Genomic DNA, 22,349 nt, shown 5'->3' on the forward strand with positions numbered 1-22,349 from the left:
CAGATTTACTTCTGTAAAAAAGCAATTGACTAGGTATTACTTTGCATTACTGATTAACTCACTGAAAGGTATTAATAGGAATTAGTCTAGTCTCTTTTCTGAGATTAAGTTTCTTCTACAGCTCCAGTCCCCATAACTCCAGGCCATCTCTCATACAATTTAAGTCCACAAAGGTACACAATACATACATCTGTTTACTTGAAACCTTTTGGAAGCAGGAGAGTAAAAAGAAGGAAGGCCTATTTACACTGATTTGATGATGTTTACTGTGAGCCAAAGAAGAGCACAGTAGTTTTCGTGGCTCTACAATCTTTTTTTTTTTTTTTTACTGTGAGACTATCAAATTCTCACACAGCACGTAAAAGTGAAAACTATACTCAGAGAGCCTTACATATGAAACAGCATTCTTTTCTGTCTACATCTTCAGTTCAGTGTTTCTACTTTCCCCTATAAACAAAAACTTTGCCCCCTTTCTAAGAAATAGGTATAGTAATAGTATTAAAAATAAAGCCAGAACTTTTTTCTTTTACTATAAAAATTTTTTTTACACCTAAATCCAAATCAAAAACATATATACCACATCTGTGCCTTAAGTCCCTCTCAAATTCCAAAAGTAAGGAACTCTTTCGGGCTTCTGACTAAAGTGTTTTATTATTTTGTAGAACAAACGCAGGGTATTTCATTAAATAAGTAAAAGCAAGACTGAGGTTTCTTGACTCAGTTATAGATAGGTTATATTTCTAGAATATGATAGCAGAGCTAACTATGCTGCAAGACAAAGATATCTTAGGTTTCCCCAAAAAGAGAGAAAATATGACTTCAAAGTAAAGGCACGGTTCCTCTGAACACAGTCGTCTACACTACCTGTTCGGTCACGCCAGGGTGTCGTGGGATTTCATAGGTCCTGCACTTCAGCTGTAGGACTGGGTCTTCATTCAAAAGTTGTGCAAGCAAGAGCACACCACTCTAGGAGGAAGCACAGAGAAGAGCCCTGCTTGTTTTTTTACCAATAGACCTGAACCAGTATGGCGAGGCAAAGAGTGTCATCTCCCCAACCATTTTCCATGGAGATCAGATACTCTCTCAGAAGAATACAGCTTCTTTTCTCTATAGCTTCTACCAGAACTTTCTAGCACACCCCCCCCCCTCCGCCCTAAGTCCCTGCTTCTACCCCCATGAAGTAGGTACTCCACATTCCCAAGCAGCCGGTAATGAGTCACAAGAAGGATAATGAGGATGCACGACTAGATATTCCTGTCGAGTGGTGTTTTTTAACTGCTCAACACCCCACTCACCTCAGTGTAGAAGCGCACGTAACCTGAAGTAAAGCCCACCACGATGCAGGTCCAGTCAGGACGCCCTGTGGAACTCCTGTTACAGACAAAATTTATGCTCTTAGTAGCTCATAAACCAAAGCAAAGAAATCAAACAACTTATTTATCCTTACCTCTTTTGGCTTGCTAGTGGGATACATAGAGCACTGGTTACATGTTCTCTAAAAACAAAAACAAAATTATAGGCTTATCTAATGAGTTTATCAATGACTTTGATTTCCCTGTAATTTTTACATTAAGGGCAACCCGTGGAAGAATAAGCTCTGTGGATCAGTTTTATTCAAGGCGTAAGTAAAAATACAGTAAAACTCCACCATAAGTAGAATTATAAATATCATTCACATAAGAGGTGCCTGGATGGCTCAGCTGGTTAGCCATCTGACTGGATTTTTGGCTCAGGTCATGATCTCAGGATCATGAGATCGAGCCCCACAACAGGCTCCATGTTGAGCATAGCGCCTGCTTAAGATTCTCTCTCTCTCCCCTCTGCCCCTGCCCTCCCTGGCACATGTTCATGCTTGCTCTCTCCCCTAAAACTAAAAATAAAAAAATCATTCACATAAAAGGTAACATCACATTCACTTGAGGTTAAAAAACAGGATTCTTCATTCTGTGTTATAAAAAGCACAAGAGAAAGCAAAAACTTTACCACACACACAACCAATCATACTCAGAACTGAGAACTAGCGAGTCATCACCAGTCATTTCCTGCAGTTCCCTCTTTGCATCAGCAAGCACCGACTGGGCAGAGCGTGGGAGGAATATCAGTCACATTACAGGCAAACCATATTCCTGCAAGCACATTATTCTAGGGACGAACTCCATTTCGACTAGTTGGCTTCTTCCTAGATACTTTGCAGAATTTGCCCCAGATAACCCATTTCCAAGCACATGCTCGGCCGGATGTTCCCTAAAAGATTCTTTTTGTGACATGTGGACTTGAAAAATCTGTCAGGATCTCAGAGACTAACCTTCAAAATTAAAATAACTCCTACTGACTGACTTTAATGTAACCTGTCAACCCGCAGGACCCATCACCAGCTTATTCAAGAAACTATAACCACTCCTGCCCTATACATCTTATTAGGCAACCACTAAACAAATCCATCTTTTTGTTTCTTGTCTTTAAAGTAACTGAGCCATTATGTCTGCTTTGCATTTCTGACAGAAATTAAATGTCTTTAAAATGGTTAGACCAAATGACTTAAGAAGAAATGTTATCATTTATTTTGTTAAGAGTAGAAAACCTTTCAGTGAGAGGCTACAATGTGCCAAGCAAGGACTATTATGGGCTTCCATTTGGTTGTCTTTTATCTGAACCCATAGTCTGAAGTATCTTATTCATTCTCACCATATAGCTTTGAGTCATAAAAATTTAAGTGAAAACAGTTTTGGGTTCCAGGTACCAGGTTAGCAGCAACACCACATAATCACACTGAAGAACACCTTTCTGGGTCATTTAGAAACCTGAATTTACCAACTTGCCTTTCTGAAGTATTTATGAGGTTTAAGAATTAATGTAGCACTGTCCCTTTTAGGTACAAGGCCAGTGCTACCCAAGCAGAGAAGACAATGGCTGCCTTTGACTTTTTGGCTAAATAAAATTAGTGATGGAGAACACAGGAAATGACAAATTACAGAAAGAATGGGATTCTGTCTGAGTTCTTCTTTAAATCTCCTCTGCAAACAGGAGTTTAAAAAAAAAAAAGGAATCACATGAGTAAAATTTAGATTTGCTGGCTTAATCAGGCTCTACAACCTCTAAGTTGGGATGAATAGATACTCACTAAATATCCCAGTGATAAAACTTCTCACTTGTAAGTCAAACAATTTCACATACACATTTAACGCATAGAGAAACAAAAACTGAACTCGTACCCACCCTTCTTCGACATTTAAGGAACCACTCCAGCCAACAGCAAATTGCATTTCTTCCTTTCCTTTATCGCTGTATTTCCATTTTGCTGAAAAAAGTTATCATATAAAATCACCTTATAGTGTACTAAAACAGTGATTTATGAATTTCATGGTTTCCTTTTAGAGTAAGTACAGAATGTAACTATTCTATTTTAATGGGTTTGGGTCTTTTTATAGGTAAACACTGAAAAAAATTCTATAAGATTTTAATTAAACTCGACCCAGGCTCCTTGCCTTTAGTCTCTCCTTCCTCCAATTAAATTCATCAGATGTCCTAGCTCTTGCAGAATAAAGTTGATTCTTATACACCACTCCATCTCCCCATATGTTGTATTTATAAAATGACTTTCATCCTCAGATGACAGAGAACACTTTTCTATTAGATTTATGTTATAGGAGGATAAATCTTTTAGGACCATTCCACAGCATTTAATATATGATCTCATTTTGATCAGTGAGGTTTTTCATATCTTAGGTAAACCTTAATTTTAATCTTCAATGCAAATTATATATTGAAAATGTATGCCCCAAATAAGAAACTAGAGTCCTATGAGTTTTCAAATTATAGTTAAAAATCACCTCATTCACATTATTACTAAAAAGGGGTCAGCAGCCTTTTTAGCTCTGACTGCCCCTTGAAAAAATTGGACAATGTCCAGTTTGGTCTCTGACATGCAACAGAGCCAGTTAAAGTATCTGCAGTCACGAAAGAAAAATAGAAAACAGAACAGAAAGAAGGAAAGAAATAAGAAACACACAGAAATAAAAAGCATTATACAGTACATGAAATATACTATAGAACGCCACCATACAATGCATACAACATAAATAACATTTTTCTTTCTACCGAATCCATTTCTTTCCTACTCTATGCATTAAAATAAGGTACACTGAAAATAGTAAGAGTACTTACGCACTAGAAAAACAGCTTTTTGCCCTCGAGCTATAACCATAAGATCATTGGTTGGAGATAAGGATAAAACACAATCTTGCAGCCAGGACGTTTTTTGTGTTTTGCAAGTATTTCCTTCTTCTTCCTGTGGGTAAAACTTCAATTACAGTGTATGTAAAAGTATCAAAGGTATTGCATCGCAGCCCATCTGCCTTGAGGGACGAGGGGGAGCAAAAAGGAAAAGGAAATATTCCCATTTCTTTTTAAAATCTCAATAATATTCCTTATCACAACACATTAGAGATGACCAGGAAAGAAAACAGCCACCACAAATTAATCTGTTTTGAATATCAGTGCAAAAAGTTTTTAACATAAGCACATATAAACCAGTAAGACATTAAAAGACTGTCACACAGAGATCATTCCAGGAACATTCACCACTATTAGGAAATTAGAAATTAAATTTCTAATTAAAATTAGGAATTAAAATTTTTAAAGAAATTAAAATTAAAAATTTCTAATTAGGAAATTAGAAAATTAGGAAATTCCAGAGACACCGCTAGGGTATCTGTAGCTACACAGAAAGAAAAAATTATCTGATACTTACAACCTTTTTAAAGGTTGCACAGTATTCCACTGTACAGACACACAATTTATTTAACTAGTCCCCTGTTGATGGGCAGCTATGATATATACACTCTTCTGCAGCTACAAATGTCTACACTCTTCTGCTGCTACAAATACTATACAGTGAATAACCTTACACTCTTGTCAATTTGTGTGGGAATATATTAGTGGATAAATTTCTAGAAGTGAAATTGCCAGGTCAAAGGTAACATGTCTCAGTAAATTTGCTAGATATTTCCAAATTGTGCTCCACAGAGGTGGTTTCCATTTATAATCTGATCAGCAAGTTTTGAAAGTGTTTGCTTCCCCACAGACTTTTCAAAAGATGCTTTAACTCTGGACCTTTGTCAATGTAACAGATGAGAAACTGTATCTCAGTATACCACAGCCTTCTTGTTAATGAGAAGAGGATGACTAGCCTGTTCCTTTTCTTTGCAGATTTCCTGTTGAGTTGCTACTCTTTTTCCTATTTATTTGTATGTATTCTTTACATACAAAGAAAATTGGCCTTTTGAACATAAGAGTTATAACAGATTTTCCCATTCCATGTGATAGCTTAATATGCTCCATGTAGAAATTTTTTAATGTTATGCAGGTAAATTATTGATCTATTCTCTTAATGCTCCTAAGTTTTAGGTCACGCAGACTCCTACTTGAGCCCTCCCCAGTGGCTCTTAGACTGAATTAAACAGGGGGAGATGAGGAGAGAGGGGAGGAGATGGAGGCTGTCTTCTTTCTATCATTTACACATTTAAGCTTTCTTAAAACTTAGCAAATAGGAATCAGATTGATCTGGAACCTTCTTATGCAAGGTGAGCAAGCTAAGGAGGCTGCACACACCCTCTCCTGAAAGAAGAGGAATACTGGAAAAATTCCTTGTCTTACTAAAACTCTATTTTCCTAAAGAATTAAGTTATCCAGCTTGCTGTTCTTAATATGTACACTTCTATATATAAATAAGGGAGAAAATTTATCCCCTAAACATAAAACTAATAAGGTAAAGGTTAATTATAGTTCATTTCTCCCTGGGCCTATAATTTCTGTAGAATATAGCCTCTGTTCAGCCCGCACACACCCAGCATTCCTCATAGTGGCTCTGCTGTGAGCTGAAGGCAACACCGCCCTGAGTTCCCTCTCCAATAATGGAGACCACAGTCATCCTAACTTTGAGGTTCAGGACTTCCCAAGTGATTAGAGTAGCTCATCTTCTGGTAGGTAGTGAGAAGCACAGCAAGTTACACAGAGATAGTTAAGTACTGTGTGAAGGAATCAGGGATGCCTACAACTCTTTGATTAGTCTCTGACTTTAAAATTTCCATCTCAGTGCAATAAAAAAAAAAATAAAAACCAACACACTGCCCCAGAAAAAGGGTACAGCTCAAATTTTAGCAAGTTCTATACAATTAGGTTTTTTCCTTCTATCACACTTCCAAAACGATATTCAAACAACAGATCCCCCAAATCATCTAAAAGTTACTTTCCATTAAAGCACGTTATTTGTTTATGTCCTATATGCTTTCAAAATAATGCCACTAACAAGGACTAGATCTACATGATTATGTTTGCTGAAAAGACAAAGAGTAAAAGAAATACAAAGATGTAAGGCATTTAAAGACGGACTGGTTCAAAACCTCATCTTATAGTAAAGAAAACAGAGTCTTGGGGAGGTTAAAGACGTGCTTCCTGCCACAGAATCAGTGCCAGAAACCAGCCAGCACCCAAGCCTCCTGACATTTAATTCAGGCAGTCTTTCCGCCCTATTACCCTGCTTGTCTTGGCAGGTAGCTGTAACAGCTTCTGGAGAAGCTTGTCTTTGCCTGGGATTTGACTCGTCTCATAGTCAGTGAAAGCCTTTCTCAAAGGGTTACTGTTACTTACCACTTTATCCCAGACTAATTTTCCCACAGGACCCTCCTTGAACATGGGAGCCAGTGCATCCTTAAGACATCTGTCCAGGCACTGCTTCAAAAATACTTTCCTTCTCTTTTCTGTCTTTTTGTCCTAAGTTCCAGTTCCTATCCTTCATCCTAGCCTGACTCTTACCTTCTTTTGAACTTACGCAATCAAAAGTCTTCACTCTTCTCTGCTACCTATTTATATTGTGATTGCAATTTCTCCCACACTTCTGATTGGCCGAGCCTATGCTTGATATTACTCAACTCCACAAGTCCCATAGCCCACTGATACACAGGTGAGTGGAAAGAGCATTCCCACATCTCCCTTCTTGTGTTCACAAAGATACTGGAGTAACCTATAATCACTCTTGCACATGAACCTGTATGCCAATGAGCCACTGATTCAAAGCTAGTATCCCTTAATATTACATCCAGTAATAGTATCCTCTGGAGCGTTTTCCCTTAATACTAAGATTTAGCAGGTCAAGATTCTGGCGGATACACCATGGGAAATACAAGTTACAAGGACAAAATACTACCCTCTTAATTGGGCTTAGAACTCAGCTCTGTCTGCCACCATCCCAACAAATGGACTACACATGATCCCAGAAGCAAGCATGAATTTTGCCCTGTAAGAACTAACCAAAACGAAAGCATGGGAAACAGAGCACTTACTTGGACACAAATTCAGAGAAACTACTCCACAATCACTACTTACATGCCTAACCCTGCTTAGCCACCACATAAATGCACCTTTCTAGTAATATGAAGCCAGAAAGAGAAACTTCATGTGAATTAGCAGTCTACTTTCTGGCATTTCAACCATTTTCAGGTTTACTGGAAGAGGGAGAAAACCGAACTCTGTCACCTCCCACTGCACTTTCTTTTCTATGTCCTCTCTACCTCTCCATCTTTCCTTGGGACAGAGGGACTAAAAACAGATCTGTCCTGTTTGCCACGGTTAAATGGGGCATGGCCAAGCAGGAGGTCTGCATTCTCAAAAGAGGTTAAAAAATACCACCATATGATTATATTACATGATCATCATTAGGGCTTGATGGGTCGTACAATTCTAGATCTAAAGTCTTGCCACTGGGGATGATACCAGCTTACCATGAAAGGCAATGGTGGTGAACTCTTAACGCAAGCTCCAACACTCCTTGATGCTCACCTGGGGCCAGGAAGAGGGGGCATACCCAGAGGGAGCAGCCAGCAACACACCTACCTAGCCACAAGCTCCTGGTCACGTGCAAATCCGAACACACTATTCTTTGTGCCTAAGACACAGCACTCGATGTATCAGAGTAAAATTAAAACCCTCCAATGATGGTAACTAAAACTAGTATCCTTAAAATCATAAACAGAGGTAAAAATGTGCTATTTCCCCACAGCAAGCTGTTTCCCCATAAGCTTTATTAGCTATTTTGCCAAACAGTGTAAATTGTGCCAGAATATTAGGAAGTAAATCTGAAAACTGAAATCCATTGGGAGGGTGGGAGAAGAAACACATAGATGGAATTTCTGTCAACAAATCCTCAGCCTCAAAAAGCAAAAAGAAAACCCCTGCGTGCATCAGGTTGGTACACCAACAACGAGAGCACTGTCTACGAAGGCGAGTAAAGAACACACGGATGGAAGAGGGCGTGTCCTGCCTTGTTCTACAGAGTCTGCTGCTCTGTGCCCAAGCAGTGTGCTGTGTAGAAATCAGGCCACAGCAGCGTGACATCTCTTCTCAGGGGAAGGGCATCTTGCCACACCCTCTGGAGTAGAGGACCGCGTTAGGCACGGATGTGCCTCTGGGCTTGGTGACCTAACTCCAGGGGAATGAGCAGCCAGGGTACCAGTGATTCGAAAGATGTTCGCTACAACACCTGCCGAACACTTACTACTTGCCAGACTCTGTGCTGAGTGCTTGACGCGTAAATCTTAGTTCTCACGGGAGCTCTAGGAAGGTTACGTTAGTCCCCCAGTGTTGAGATGGAGAAACAGATATTTATCAAGATGACCTCCCCCCGGGGTGACACAGCTGGGGCAGGGCCACAAACTCAAGCTTCGGAGCTCACGGGGACTGCCAGCCCCTGAGCAGCGTCCCACTCCACGGCGCGGGCAGCCGGTCCCTCGGAGCGCACCGGGGGATCGTCCCGGCTCTGCTGTCTTCGCAACTGTCCCTGGGGGTGAGCGCGTACAACGCCTGCTGCTGTGCGGCCGGAACTACAGGAAGGACCAGAAGCTCCCCTCCCCTCGTAGACTAAAAGGCTAGTGCCCCTCTGTGACTGAAGACGTGAAGAAGACATGCGCCTCAAGGGAGGGCAGACCTAATCAGACGGAGCCACACAGCTGACTGCGGGAACCTATCTCGCGAAGGCTTATCACGACTTGAATATTTTTGTTCGACAAGTCTCTTTTTAAAGACAGCCATGAAATAGCCCTCTCCCTTCCAACATAATGAAACACTGAATTAAGTGGACGCACATGGAGTATTTATCACATTTAAAAAAGCATGCATGCTGCAATAAACGCTAACACAGTATCGAGCTCTGGCTGAAAGCACTGAAACTCTGCAGGCGGTTACTAGTTGCTCAGGGTCTCCTAGCCTCAGCACTACTGACATTTGGGGCTGGAGCCTCATTGCTAGCCCCTGCCCCCCAAATACCCATAGCACTTTCCCAGCTGGGACAATCACCAATGTCTCTAGATGTTGCCAGATGCCCTCTGCAGAGCAAAATGCCCCCAAGTTGAGAACTACTGACTGAGCTGAAGAAGAAACATACTGTACAAATTCATTTTATTTATTTTTTTTTTATTTATTTTTAGAGAGGGAGGAGGGGGCAGGGAGAGAAGAAGAGAGAGACTCTTTTTTTTTTTTAATTTATCAGAGAGAGAGAGGGGGAGAGAACAAGCACAGGAAGACAGAATGGCAGGCAGAGGCAGAGGGAGAAGCAGGCTCCCCGCTGAGCTAGGAGCCCGATGCGGGACTCAATCCCAGGACGCTGGGATCATGACCTGAGCCGAAGGCAGCTGCCCAACCAACTGAGCCACCCAGGCGTCCCGAAGAGAGAGACTCTTAAGCAGGGGCTTGACCTCAGGACCCTGAGATCATGACCTGAGCTGAAATCAAGAGTCAGATGCTTGATCAACTGAGCTGCCCAGGCTCCCCTGTAAAAAAATTTTTAATCACTAAATTAACTAAGAAATTGTAGTAGTAGGTACAAGACAGTTTGATCAAAGACCCCAAAACTGCCTGCCTGTGCGGGGTCAACAATCCCCCTCTCACACATGTGTCATAATCTCTATCAGCCAGCTGACAGGACCACACAAACGTATGAAGAAACAGAAGGAACCACAGAGACAATGTGATTCAAAATCCTCATTGTCCAGAAAAGGAAACCAAGGCTTGGAAAGAGCAAGTGGTTTGTCGCTAACCACACAAATGCCACCGGCAATAAATTTAAACTAATCCACATTCATCCAGGCCTTGCAACTTCCCTAGCAACTCTGGTTCCTTACCTCCAAAATCAGGGGACTGGACAGATCATCGAAGTAAGAGGAAGAATGAGGCCACAGTCTGTGGGTCAAAAATCCCTGAGGATGACCAGACCCTCAATAGTCCCACATCTTTCTCCCTGCTTTGATCTCTCCTACACAACGCTCTCCAGTAGGGCTGCACATCTCTATGTGCCGTCTCTGTGTTAGGACTGGGAGACAAGAAAAGAGAATCCTTGCCTTAAGGACCTCCCCTCCTCTGGGGAAGACAGATGGACAAACACACGGTAGTCAGTCAAGGGAACACACAGGAGGGCCAGCAGACCAGAATGGGGTTGGGAGGGTAGAGTGTCAACAACAACAGTAAGTCTTCCTACTGGAAGTAACTCCTAAGCTAAATCCTGCTGGGAGAGTAAAAAGGAGCCAGGCTGGGGCCAGCAGGAGAGAGGGAGAGGAGGTGGACATTCCCAGCCTAGTCCCCTATGTCCTATTTCTCTAGAAAGCCATGAACCCAACAGATCTGAAGGCCTATGGGGCAAACGAGCCAGCAAGGAGGTACTGTCAAAGCAGGTGTGACAGTATAAGCAAAAGGGGACACTGCAGCAAGGGTGGGCGACCAAGAGCTTGCATCTACTGTGTCGAGGTGCTTACGCTTGACCTTGAGGACTCCTGCAGTGACTGAAGCATTTTTTGAGCAGTAAAGCTATTTGGTCAGATGTGCTCTCTTTCTTGTACGTACATTTTAAACTTCTTAAAAAAAAAAAAAGAAACCCCAACAACTAGCAGTAAAAATGATTTTACATCCCATTTCATTTCAGTCACATCTCCCCCCGCCCCTCCCGGACTCCCCCTCCCTTTCCCTCCTCACTGCCCCATAACAAAACAACAGACAAAAGCTGCCCAAAACAGTATCTATGCTTATAACCTAGGAGGTACTCCAAATTTTTAAAAATCTATTTTATTCATTATTTTAAAAGTACTGGTCAAGACACAGTAAAGTGATTTCATCACAAGCCAAGATAAAGAGTTTGAAATACACTGCTCTAAGCCAAGGTTTCTCAGCACTCTTGACATATTGTGCAGGTTAATTCTTCACGGTACGGTAGCATCCTCAGCGTGACAACCAACACTGTCTCCAGACATTGCCGAATGTCCCTTGGGGGGCAAAACTGCCTCTGGGCTGAGAACCACTGCTCGAGGCAATAGAGGGTAGAAGCATGGCTAGGGGATGGGCCAGGGAGCCCTAAATTAGACGGAGTTGACAAAGGTCGGAAAGCAGACACATATTCACAGCAGAAATACTTATTAAGAATAAGGAGTGTGGGTCTGTCTGAAGTAGTTCCTGGGTCAGATTTTTCAGGGGAAACTCAAGTCCAAGAAAAAGTATCTGGATGAAAGTATTGGGAGAGCAGAGATGAGAAGATCCCCTCTCCAGGCTTGAACCTAAGGAACTGGCACTGGGTTTTACACGAAGCTTAAGCAAAATTTCCAATTCATCAAGGCAGCTCAGGCAGGAAAGAGGGTTTAATAAGAACACTATGAAGTCACACGGAGCATCAGGATACGCTCCGTGGCTAACAAGACACAAGCTCTTCATCTGGCTTTCTACTCTAAGGGTACCTGCTTACCAATTAGGTGTCCTGAGAACCTTTCCACAATAATGGGAACATAGTCACTAATACCACTCTCTTGAAGCTACTGATTCACCCTCATTTGACAAGGTAGTTAATTTCCCAAGCAACACAATGAACTAAACAAACAAACCTCCCAAAATAGCACTATCAAGGACTACCTTGGCTTTCTGCAAAAAACTAGTACCTACCTGGTCACTGATGTTAATATGAAATTTATTCATTACCTATAAAAGAACCCCTGTTGTTTTTCCAGGCCCCTTCCCCCACCACACAGCCGCTGTCCCTCTCTCCCTGGCAGAGGACAAGGGGCGGGTCACTAAGCCAAAACAAACAAGTTACCCAGCAGGAGTGCCTGAGGGGCAGAAATGAACAACTCTAAGCAAAGATCAAGGAAAAGTGGTGGCTGGCTATAATGGGAAGACTAAAGATAGGTCTCCCTCAAACATTTAGGCATAAATAATGCCACCAAGACTGAGGCTGGACTAACTGTTCATCTGTGGCCAAAGACTGAGGAGCTACTTACATTCACCTTTGTTGGCAAACAGCCTGTCAATTGCACTTTTCGTACTAGCAAACCAGAATCTACTAAAAACAAATTAATAGCCATATACATCCAAAGTTTTGAAGCCTCTCAAAAGAGAACAAGGGATTTTATTTCTTAATTTTTTAAAAAGATTTATGTATTTTGGAGAGTGAGCTCGAGCAGGAGGGGCAGGGGAAGAGGGAGAGAGAATCTCAAGCAGATCCCACACTCAGCTCAGAGCTGGATACCGGGCTCAATCTCGGGACCCTGAGATCAGATCTGAGCCCGAACCAAGAGTCGGATGCTTAACTGACTGCACCCCCCAGGCACCCCAAAGCCAGGGGATCTTAGAAACAGGAGGAATGGCAGAAAGAAGGATTGAGAGAATTACCCTGAAAGCCATGGGCTAGACCAAGATTTCTGAACTCTGGGACAACGGACGTTTTGGGCTGGACAACTGTTTGTTTGGGAGGCCTGTCCTGTGCGTTGTAAGATGCTTTACAGCATCCCTGGTCTCTATCCACTTAGATGCATCTCCCTTCAAGTTGTGACAACCAAAAATGTCTCCTAAGGGGACAAAATAACCTCCCCCCCACCAAACTGAGAATCACTAGGTAGGCGAGACCCAGCTCATATTAATGATATAAATGTTAACGGGAAGGTCACTGGCAAAAGGAGTGTTTCTTTTCTTTCTTTCTTTTTTCTTTTTTTGAGATTTTATTTGTTTGAGAAAAAGCAAGCAAGGGAAGGAGCAGAGGGAGAAGGACAAGCAGACTCTGTGTTAAGTGTGGAGCCCGACCTGAGGCTTGACCTCAGTACCCTGAGATCATGACCTGAGCTGAAACCAACTCAGACACTTAACTTACTGAGCCACCCAGTCACCCCCCAAAAGTAGAATTTCTAAGTCAAATGCCAAAGTCCCACAGAGAACCCATCTAAGTAGGAAGAAATTCTGTGGCCACTTCCCCCTCCGTATAAACATATCTAAAACAGATAGAAAACATAACTTTAGTATAACTTGAGTGCCCTCCTCTGCCTCTGGCCAATCTGATGCTTATGTCTCTTGTGTTGTAGGTGACACCAGAGTCTAATGACTCTAAAATAAGGCAAAATATTTTCCAACATTATCTCAGATTATTAATGTTCTAAGAATCTCTAACCAGGTCAGGCTATATCCTATTTCTCAGTCTGTAAACAAACATTCCTCTGGGCCCTCTATCTGGCCAGCATGCTTTCCTTGTTAATCTGCTAAATCAAACTGCCTCTCTAAACTATATCATATCACTTTCTGCAAACAGATGGATCTAAAGTGTCTTTTGAATGGAAATTTTCCACACCTTCTACCTTAAGGTTAAGGGCCTTAACCCAGAACCTTCTGTGCTTCCTGTTCCAGAAACCACTGCCAAGCAAATCCTTGACTCTACACTTCATACCCTTTGGACTTAATACACCAAGGAAAGCTCACTCATTTGCCTTATAACTAAAATTAAACCTTGTCAAGCTTCTTCCTTAACTGCCTCGATTTCCATTATAGCATGAGGCTAGACAAAATATCCCCCTCTAACCACTTCTTTTCCAAAGCAAACTAATGATAATCCAAACTAAAAGCCCTTTAACACTGTAAAAAACAAACAACAAACAAAAAAACAAAAAACACACAACAACAAAGCTATTTACTATTACAGGACCATTAACTGGTAGATGATCTAGTACAACCATCTCCTTTTTCCAATTTCTCCAAGAAAGACACTGTTATCTCATCATGTTCACTTACAATTAAGTTAGTACAGAAATAGATCGTTTGGCTTTTTTTCCTGCATCTTGAAAGTCTGTTTGCCCTTCTATTTCTTTAGTGTATTTACTTATGGGCAAGTAGGAATTCCCTAACCTTATTCTTTGCACTTGCACACATAAGAGTTCTCTGCCTGACATGGGTCCATTATTTGGGCATTTTTACAGAGTCGACTGTATCCTCTCAAAATTCATGTGCTGAAGCCCTTATCCCCAAGGTGACTGTCATCTGGAGGTAAAAGGGTAACTTGGGTTCAAGGAGGTCATAAGGGCGGACACTTGATCTGACAGACCGGCTATTCCTGTAAGGGGACGAAACACCAGGACTCACGGCACTCTCTCTTTGCACACAGAGGACAGGCCATATGGGGACACAGTGAGATGTCTGTCTGCCAGCCAGGAAGAGGGATCTACCAAAAACCAACTCTGACAACACCTTGATCTTGAACCTCTAGCCTTCAGAACGGTGAGAAGTTAAATTTCCATTAAGTCACCCAATCTGTGATATTCTGTTATGGCGGCCAAGTAGACTCACAGGGACATGAAATATCTATAGAAGAAAGACGTCTGTCCTCTTCTCAAATTGAAGCCATCCTTAAAGTTCCTAAGCCTACCGGCGTCACGGATGCATACTGTCTTCGACTTGGCGGGTTCTGCTGATAAAGGATATTAGAACATGCGGTCTTCTCTGAGCACTGACTACAGCAGACATTTCAGAATCACAAAAAGCTAAAGAGGCTTCTTCTTTCTTTAAAAAAAAAAAAAAAAAGCCTTATCCGTACTGGTACTAAATCTTTCTGATTATAAAAGCCCTCCACACTCTCTCCTGCCATAAAAATAAGAAACTACTCTCAAAGAGCTAGAGACTTGTGGAGATAAAAAGCACCCTGAAGTTTTTAGAGTTTTCTGCTGCATGCAACAGCAGCCACATGGCCTCCAGGTCAGCGTCCAGGGGCAGGCGCTGCTGCTTTGCTTTACTCTGAACTACCCTGCCTGCGGTTCATCCACACACCACCCCAGCCCCCACCAAAGACCAAGACACAGCACCTCTCTAATGTCAGACTCCTCTCCTCTGTTGGTCACGAGAACCACAGCCCAGCAGAGGCAGAACCCTATCACTCTTTCCATAGTTATAGCACCCTGACACAGCCATAAATTGATTTCAAGACCTTTCTCTTGTTCCAATATTGGCCTTGTCTTTAATGTGGACAAGACCTACCAGTAAGACTCGCAGGGCAGGCAGGTATTGAGTTTGCTGTCTGTCCCTAACAACGGACAGTGGAAAGTTCCCTCTCCATTCTGACGAGGTAGCTCCCTCTCTTACCTTGACTAGAGCATGCACCTTATACATCTCCCAAAATTTACTCTGACTGTTGTTACGTCTCTAGAGCTGGCTATGCCTTTGGAGTTGTTCATAATACTAGACAGCAGTAGCAGTAATGGAAATCTTTTACCACAGTTGTGTTGACATTTCCAATAGCTCTGGGAGAACAAATTTTACTCTGCAAAACATCATACGGATGTTACGTATGGACAAGTCTAGATGACGATGCAGCGTAAGGCAGAAGTCGTATCCTTTTCCTGCCACCACCATTTTATCCTCATTCACCAAACAGTCTCCCTAACAAAGACGCTGTCTTATTTTGACGACAGGATCCAAATTCAAAGAAGCATTGTTAAATACAGCAGGATCATGTTAACACCCAGATAACGTCTCAGTACCACTGTCCTGGCCCACTTTTGTTGTCATTCAAGTTATCCTCTCCTTCACCATGTACATAAGGTCATGACAAAGTACAAGGGTATATAGGAGGGTAATAAGAGTAGTTAGGAATGACTGGTACACCCAGAATTGTTGCTAACTCTTTTACTTGCCACACTTGTCAAATCCGCTGTGTGGGCAAATCAATTAAGACAAAGAGAACCACAAGGTACCCTCGTCCATGAGGGCCATTTGTAAACATTCAAATCTTATCCAAATGAATGAATGTGCTACATGTAAGTTAGCGTGTTTTGGAATGAACAGACGCATATTTCAGCTTTTCACTGAAACAGTTAAAAGATGTCATTCCTGGATTTAGGATATTCTTGCCAATAGAGAAGATGGCACCCTTGCACAGATTTAAAGGAAGTCTGTTAAAACATACACACTCTAAAAAAGAAAGAAAGAAAGAAAGAAAACCAACAACAACAACAAAAAAAACCAAAACATACACACTCTAACTAGGAATCATTATCCACAGCACCCAGAATCAGCTGGAACAGTGGCACATCAAAACGAAGTACTAGAAAATAAACTGGCCCATGACCTTAATGAGTATGAGAGGCACAATAAAAAGACCCACTATAACCTATTCCACGGAGCAGCGAAGGTGAGCTTTCCAAAACAGAAATAGTGTGGTTTCTAATCACATTTAGAATAAATTCCGAATTCATAAAGCCTTACCTCAGGCCTACTGCTTCTCTGACCTCAAATTGTAGTTGCAATAATTTCCTACTGTATTAGGTTAAAGCGCCATAACAAAGTGTACGCTTAAGGCAGGCACACTGCTAGGTGAGCCAAAAAGCAGGTCTATGACACCCGATAGTCAACCACTGCCTTAAAGTTAGCAGAGAAAATGCAGACATTCGTGAGGAAAACTCGCCTCACATACAACTCCTCAACTATGTCACTCACTAGTAAAAATCCATTCCAGAAAGAAGCAACCATGCACAGCAGACCCTTGCAGATGTGGGCCTGTGGGTGCGTAAGTAAGTACCGCGACTCAGCATCAGTAGCGTCTTACGTATTTAACAACCTCCTCTGAGATCACAAATGCGTGTGTCCACTGTAACATGCGATGTCTAGGAGGTTTACTCCAGAAAACCTTCAACTTGCTCGGGAGCTTGTCGAAATCCTCACGATAGTCACTAGCTACAGGATTCTAGAACAAATACTAAAAGTAAATGCACCCAACACAACAAGCAAAGGAGCTGCTAGCTACACTACCTTTTTCTGAGAAATTCGCAAAGCGCAGCCACATCCCCCGAGAGGTTGCCTCGCATCGAGCCACGCAGAGCCTCCGACCTGCTTTACACACACCTCTCCTCTCCCTTCCTTCCACTCCCCAGTCTCGCCACAGCGAGCTGGGCTGCTGGTGGTGTGCGGCCAGAAGGCAGCACCGACAGGTAGGCTGACATCCCACACAGTGGCCTGGCAGGAACACTCTGCCCTCCAGAAATATTGGAGGCGACGAACGGACCCTATCAAATCCTCCTATGAGCTCCGGGTGTGAAACAAAGAGAAAGAATCCAAGATAAATGAAAGATTCCAATACCAGCCATGAAACAGTCTAAATCGTGAGAAAGCAGAAGCCGTGAGTCGTAGTCCATACAGAGTACCGCTGCGTCTCCACGTCGACAAAGCACTAGAGGGGCAAGGAACAAGGTGTTTGTTTGCTAAAGGGATGCCATAACCATGTTCCTTGAGCTACATTACATCCTATTCAACACATCCCAATTCTCTGCCTTCTGAAATGGTTTCCTGTTCTTCATCTCTCCTTGGAGCTTTTCTGTAAATCTGCATTCACACCACATGCTCTGCTTCCTACAACACGATACTCCTTCAAATCCCCCCCAGACCTATTCTGTCTTCCTCAACTCAATAAACCACACACCATCCATCCAGCTGCTCAAGCCAAACACCTGGGCGGGTTAAAAAAAAAGAAAAAACTGGGGGTGCCTGGGTGACTCAGTCGTTAAGCGTCTGCCTTCAGCCTGGGTCATGATCCCAGCGTCCTGGGATAGAGCCCCACATCAGGGTCCCTGCTCCGCGGGAAGCCTGCTTCTCTCTCTCCCCCTTCCCCTGCTTGTGTTCCCTCTCTCACTGTCTCTCTCTCTCTCTCTCTGTCAAATAAATAAATAAAATCTTAAAAAAAAAAACTTATTATGGATATTTTCAAACATTGACAAAATGAAGAGAACGGTACCTATGACCCAGCCCTGGGGAGTGTCAACAACTTATCAAGTATGCTTTACCTACTCCCCACCATATCCCAGATCAAAGAAGTTAATCCCTGATTTTTTTCTTTTTCCCTTCAGCCCTCACAACCAACTTACAGGAAAGCCTTACTGTTATTTCTAAAACTTATCCCGAACCCATCACTTTCTCATTTTCATTGATATCGCCTTAATGTAAGTCACCATCATTTCTCAACTACACTATCAAAACAGCATCTTTACTGGTCTCCCTGCTTCCGCTTTTGCCCCCGAGTTCAATTCCAAAAAGCAGCCAAGATGAACTTTAAAAATGAGAAATCAGCTATGTGTGGTTTCCTATTACATTCAGAATAAACTCCAAATTCACAAAGCCTTCCATCAGGCCTGCCTCCTTCTCTGACCCCATCACGTAACCTCTCAGTCCTGCCAAGCCACACGGGCCTTCTTTATGTCCTATGAACTCCAAGCTCGGTCCTGGCCTAGGGCCTCTGCATGAGCTGTTGCCCTGGCCTGCAACGCCCTTTGCCAGACTGCCACCTCGCTGGCTCCCTGCTGTCTTTTGGACCTCAGCTCCAATGTCGCATCCTCTGAAAGGCCTTCCGCCCAAGCTACGGTGGTCACTTGATCACTTGCTACCACATCACCATTTGAATTCTCCATGTAACTTTGATTACCACCATTTGCTACTTTTATCTCTCTTTTTGAAAAAACTTCTCTCTCCTAAGTATAAGCTGCAGGGAACAGGGATGATAAGACCTTTCCAATACATACATCCATTCTTCTTTTTTTGTAAGAAATCCTAATTTCATTCAGTTACCAACTCCTCTCCTGTGCAGTCATGGGCCCCAGGAGAAACGGACCCTTTAATGCTCCAGGCCCAGGGAATGGCAAGAGAGACAGATGAAAAGTCAGATATCCCTTGCCAGTGACTACTTCAGAAATGAGTGTCTGGCCTTATTCTGGCCAAGAGTTATAGGTAAGGTTCATGAGAGGCTTCTGAAAAAGTTGTCCCTGCTCCTGTAAGAATCACGGAAGTCGGGGGCACCTGGGTGGCTCAGTGGATTAAGCCACTGCCTTCGGCTCAGGTCATGATCTCAGGGTCCTGGGATCGAGCCCCGCATCGGGCTCTCTGCTCAGCGGGGAGCCTGCTTCCCCCTCTCTCTCTCTGCCTGACTCTCTGCCTACTTGTGATCTCTCTCTCTCTGTCAAATAAATAAATAAAATCTTAAAAAAAAAAAAAAAAAAAAAGGAATCACGGAAATCCTAGTCTTTTCCTCCCTCTGGTCATGAATGAAGAAACATGGTGGCATACCCTATCTACTGAAGAACAGTCTTTGGGATGAAGTCCACACTGCTGTTTATACAGAGGAGACAGAAGGAAAGAACTGATGTCCTTGATGACACAGTTGAATCTTCTAATCAACCAACCTGTGAGTCCATACTACCTGCCTTCCTTCTATATAAGCTAATGAATGTCCCTGTGATTTAAGTCAGTTTAGGCTAGATTTTCTATTACCCGGAGGTGAAAATACATATAGGGGATTCATGCACCTTCTCATGGCTATACGTGCAGCACCTAGAAGAATGCCTAGAACAGGGTGGACACTGACCAAAGACATGTTGAATGAGTAAATGGAGAAGTCTAAAATAATAACTACTAAAGGAGAAAGAATCCTAAAGCAGTTATTCCCCATTTAGCCTCCTTAGCTATAAAGACAATCAATCTTTAAGAAAGGGATCTATGTCAGTACTAGTAAGTAAACACAAAGATGTTCTTGATGAAGGTTTTAAAGTGTCAACACTGGAATAGGTCACCATCATTACAAACGGAAAATGCCACTTTCAACAAGCACGCATACATTTATGAAGACTTACAGGTTCTTGGGGTTCCGTCTCTTCCCATGCTCCCCAACCATCATCTTCCCAGTCTGATTTACCTATTATTAAAAAAGATGAAAAGTGCTTACATGAAGTACAGAGCTTGAAATACTTTACTAAACATTTCCTCTAAACATAATAGAACCAACACCTGATAAATAAATACTATGTAAATATGTATGTCCTTAAGGATTTTGTGATCTAATGTAGGGAAGAGTGAGAGACATGACAAAATACAGGGAGGAGTCACCTTAAACTAAGTCTTTAAAAAGTACCAAGGCACTTTTCAAATATACTTGAAAAAAAGGTCAACATGAACAAAGGCAGAAAGCGGTAACTCACATAGAGGAGTAATCAAGCAACAACTAACACGTACTCGGCATTTCTATGTGTCTAACTGCTTTATAGACATTAATTCACTTAAGCATGACAAGGATCCTCTATCATCCCCTTACTACAGTGAGAAAACCAGATTATTTAATTTATAAAGCCTGACCAAGATCACAGAGGATTAAGTGGCAGAGTGGGGTTGAAATCAGCGCTTCCAGAGTTCCAAAGCCCACACTCACAAGTATTCTGCTATACTTTCTCCTGGTTTATGAAGAGGCATAGAAATTTGGAAACATGGAGCTTACAGTTAAGGCCAAAACAAGTTTATTATATATTATTTTAAAATAGAAGCATTCCCTTGATATCAAAATTTAGAAGTTTTTTTCATAACTTGGAAAATTACAGCTTGTTCTTTGGCAATCTTATTCACTTAGGCAATTTCTTTATTCTGCTAATTTCTCCAATATACCAAAAACAACTGCCTTATTGTGGGCTGATGGCAACTAAGCCATCCCATCTAGAGAGTTTTAAAAAATGCTGTTTTTCTTTTTTTATTGTATTATGTTAATCATCATATAATACATTTTTGGTTTTTGATGTAGTGTTCCAAGATTCATTGTTTATGGACCACACCCAGTGCTCCATGCAATGCGTGCCCTCCTTAATACCTACCACCAACCAGGCTGACCCAACCCTCCCATCCCCAGCCCCTCCAAAACCCCCAGTTTGTTTCTCAGAGTCCACAGTCTCTCATGGTTTGTCTCCCCCATCATTCCTGTTCGAGAAAGCAAAGTACCTCAAAAAGCTTATCACTCTAAAATCCGTGATTCAATTTTAATATTGCTATCAAAAGAATATATCGAAATACCACCCCCTCGGAAAGACCACACAGAATTGCAAACCCTTCATGGGGCCAGCGAATGATTCACTCATTCATTCATTCACTCAACAAACACAGTATCTTTAGTGTGTTGGCCACTGTGCTAAGTGCTGGAGAGACAAAAGAAAATAAGCCTTCAAAAAGCTTAGTTGGCACACATAACCTTCACTGAATGCTGTACAATACTATAAAAATGTATTATTTCTCTTCTATATTGGAATAAAAAGTACCTGACTCAATTCACAAATGACTCATACAATCAAACACAAGACAGTAGCAATTTGGATTTCCTGCCCCTGCAGAGACCCAGGATCTCTAAATGCCGTAATTCAAAACATCCAAGAAGAGAAGTCCTTGAAAAATACTTTCTTTATATAAGAACTTTGTGTTCGTGAAGGTTTTTTTCCACTTCTCAAGGCCCCTGACTGAGAAATTTCTATTAACAAGAGAGAAAAGGGGACTCAATCACACACCTCCTATCACGGGAATACATTTTCTAAAGAAGTTCATGGTACAAACAGAGTTGAAAGGAAGGTGAAACAGAACTATTACTCAGGAATGTTCAAGATGTGTTTGAAGGTTGGCCTGGAATCCTAAATCTATTTATAATACTATAGGAAAATGCATTCTAGATTCTATTCAACTTAAAAATAGAAAACATTAATTCTATTTCATGGATTTTATTTGAGAGAGAAAGCAAGAGAGCACAGGAGGAGAGAGAAAGGGAGAAGCAGACTTGCCGTTGAGCAGAGAGCCCAATGCAGGACTTGATCCCAGGATCCTGGGACCATGATCTGAACCAAAGGCAGACACTTAACCAAGTGAGCCACCCAGGCATCCCAACATTTTTTTTTAAAGGAAACATTTGCAAACTGGGCACTACCCTTATATCTATTTCTACTCTGTGCTGGTAATAGAAATTTTGCAGCCTCCCAAGTTCTGTTGAAAATCTTCTGATACTATTTTGCAGATTGCTATTTGACAGTTACTGTCAGCAGTTAAAAAACGTTGGAATCTTAGCACTAGACCAAGGTTATTTCTTATGCTTTCAAACTATGCAGCAGGCCAAGCACATTATTGGGAAAAAAAAAAAAGGATGGTGTATATAAAAAAAATAGTTGATGAATGTCTAATCAAGCTGCCATTCAAGTAAACGATTTTATTCAGGCAGACGTTCCCTCTGGTAA

General features: G+C 42.0%; 1 protein-coding gene across 1 annotated transcript in view; it reads right to left on the reverse strand.

Annotated features, from left to right (window-relative positions):
* Nucleotides 1–22,349, reverse strand: part of RAB3GAP2 (RAB3 GTPase activating non-catalytic protein subunit 2) — a 98,291-nt gene that overhangs the window by 58,169 nt on the left and 17,773 nt on the right. The window contains exons 2-7 of the mRNA XM_059413366.1: nt 19,950–20,011; nt 4,165–4,288; nt 3,217–3,298; nt 1,448–1,495; nt 1,296–1,371; nt 865–966 (exon numbers count right to left, since the gene is read on the reverse strand). Coding sequence (XP_059269349.1) covers nt 865–966; nt 1,296–1,371; nt 1,448–1,495; nt 3,217–3,298; nt 4,165–4,288; nt 19,950–20,011 — 494 coding nt within the window. The remainder of the gene's footprint in view (nt 1–864; nt 967–1,295; nt 1,372–1,447; nt 1,496–3,216; nt 3,299–4,164; nt 4,289–19,949; nt 20,012–22,349) is intronic.

The sequence above is a fragment of the Mustela nigripes genome, chromosome 10, assembly GCF_022355385.1.
Source record: "Mustela nigripes isolate SB6536 chromosome 10, MUSNIG.SB6536, whole genome shotgun sequence".
Lineage (NCBI taxonomy): Eukaryota > Metazoa > Chordata > Mammalia > Carnivora > Mustelidae > Mustela > Mustela nigripes.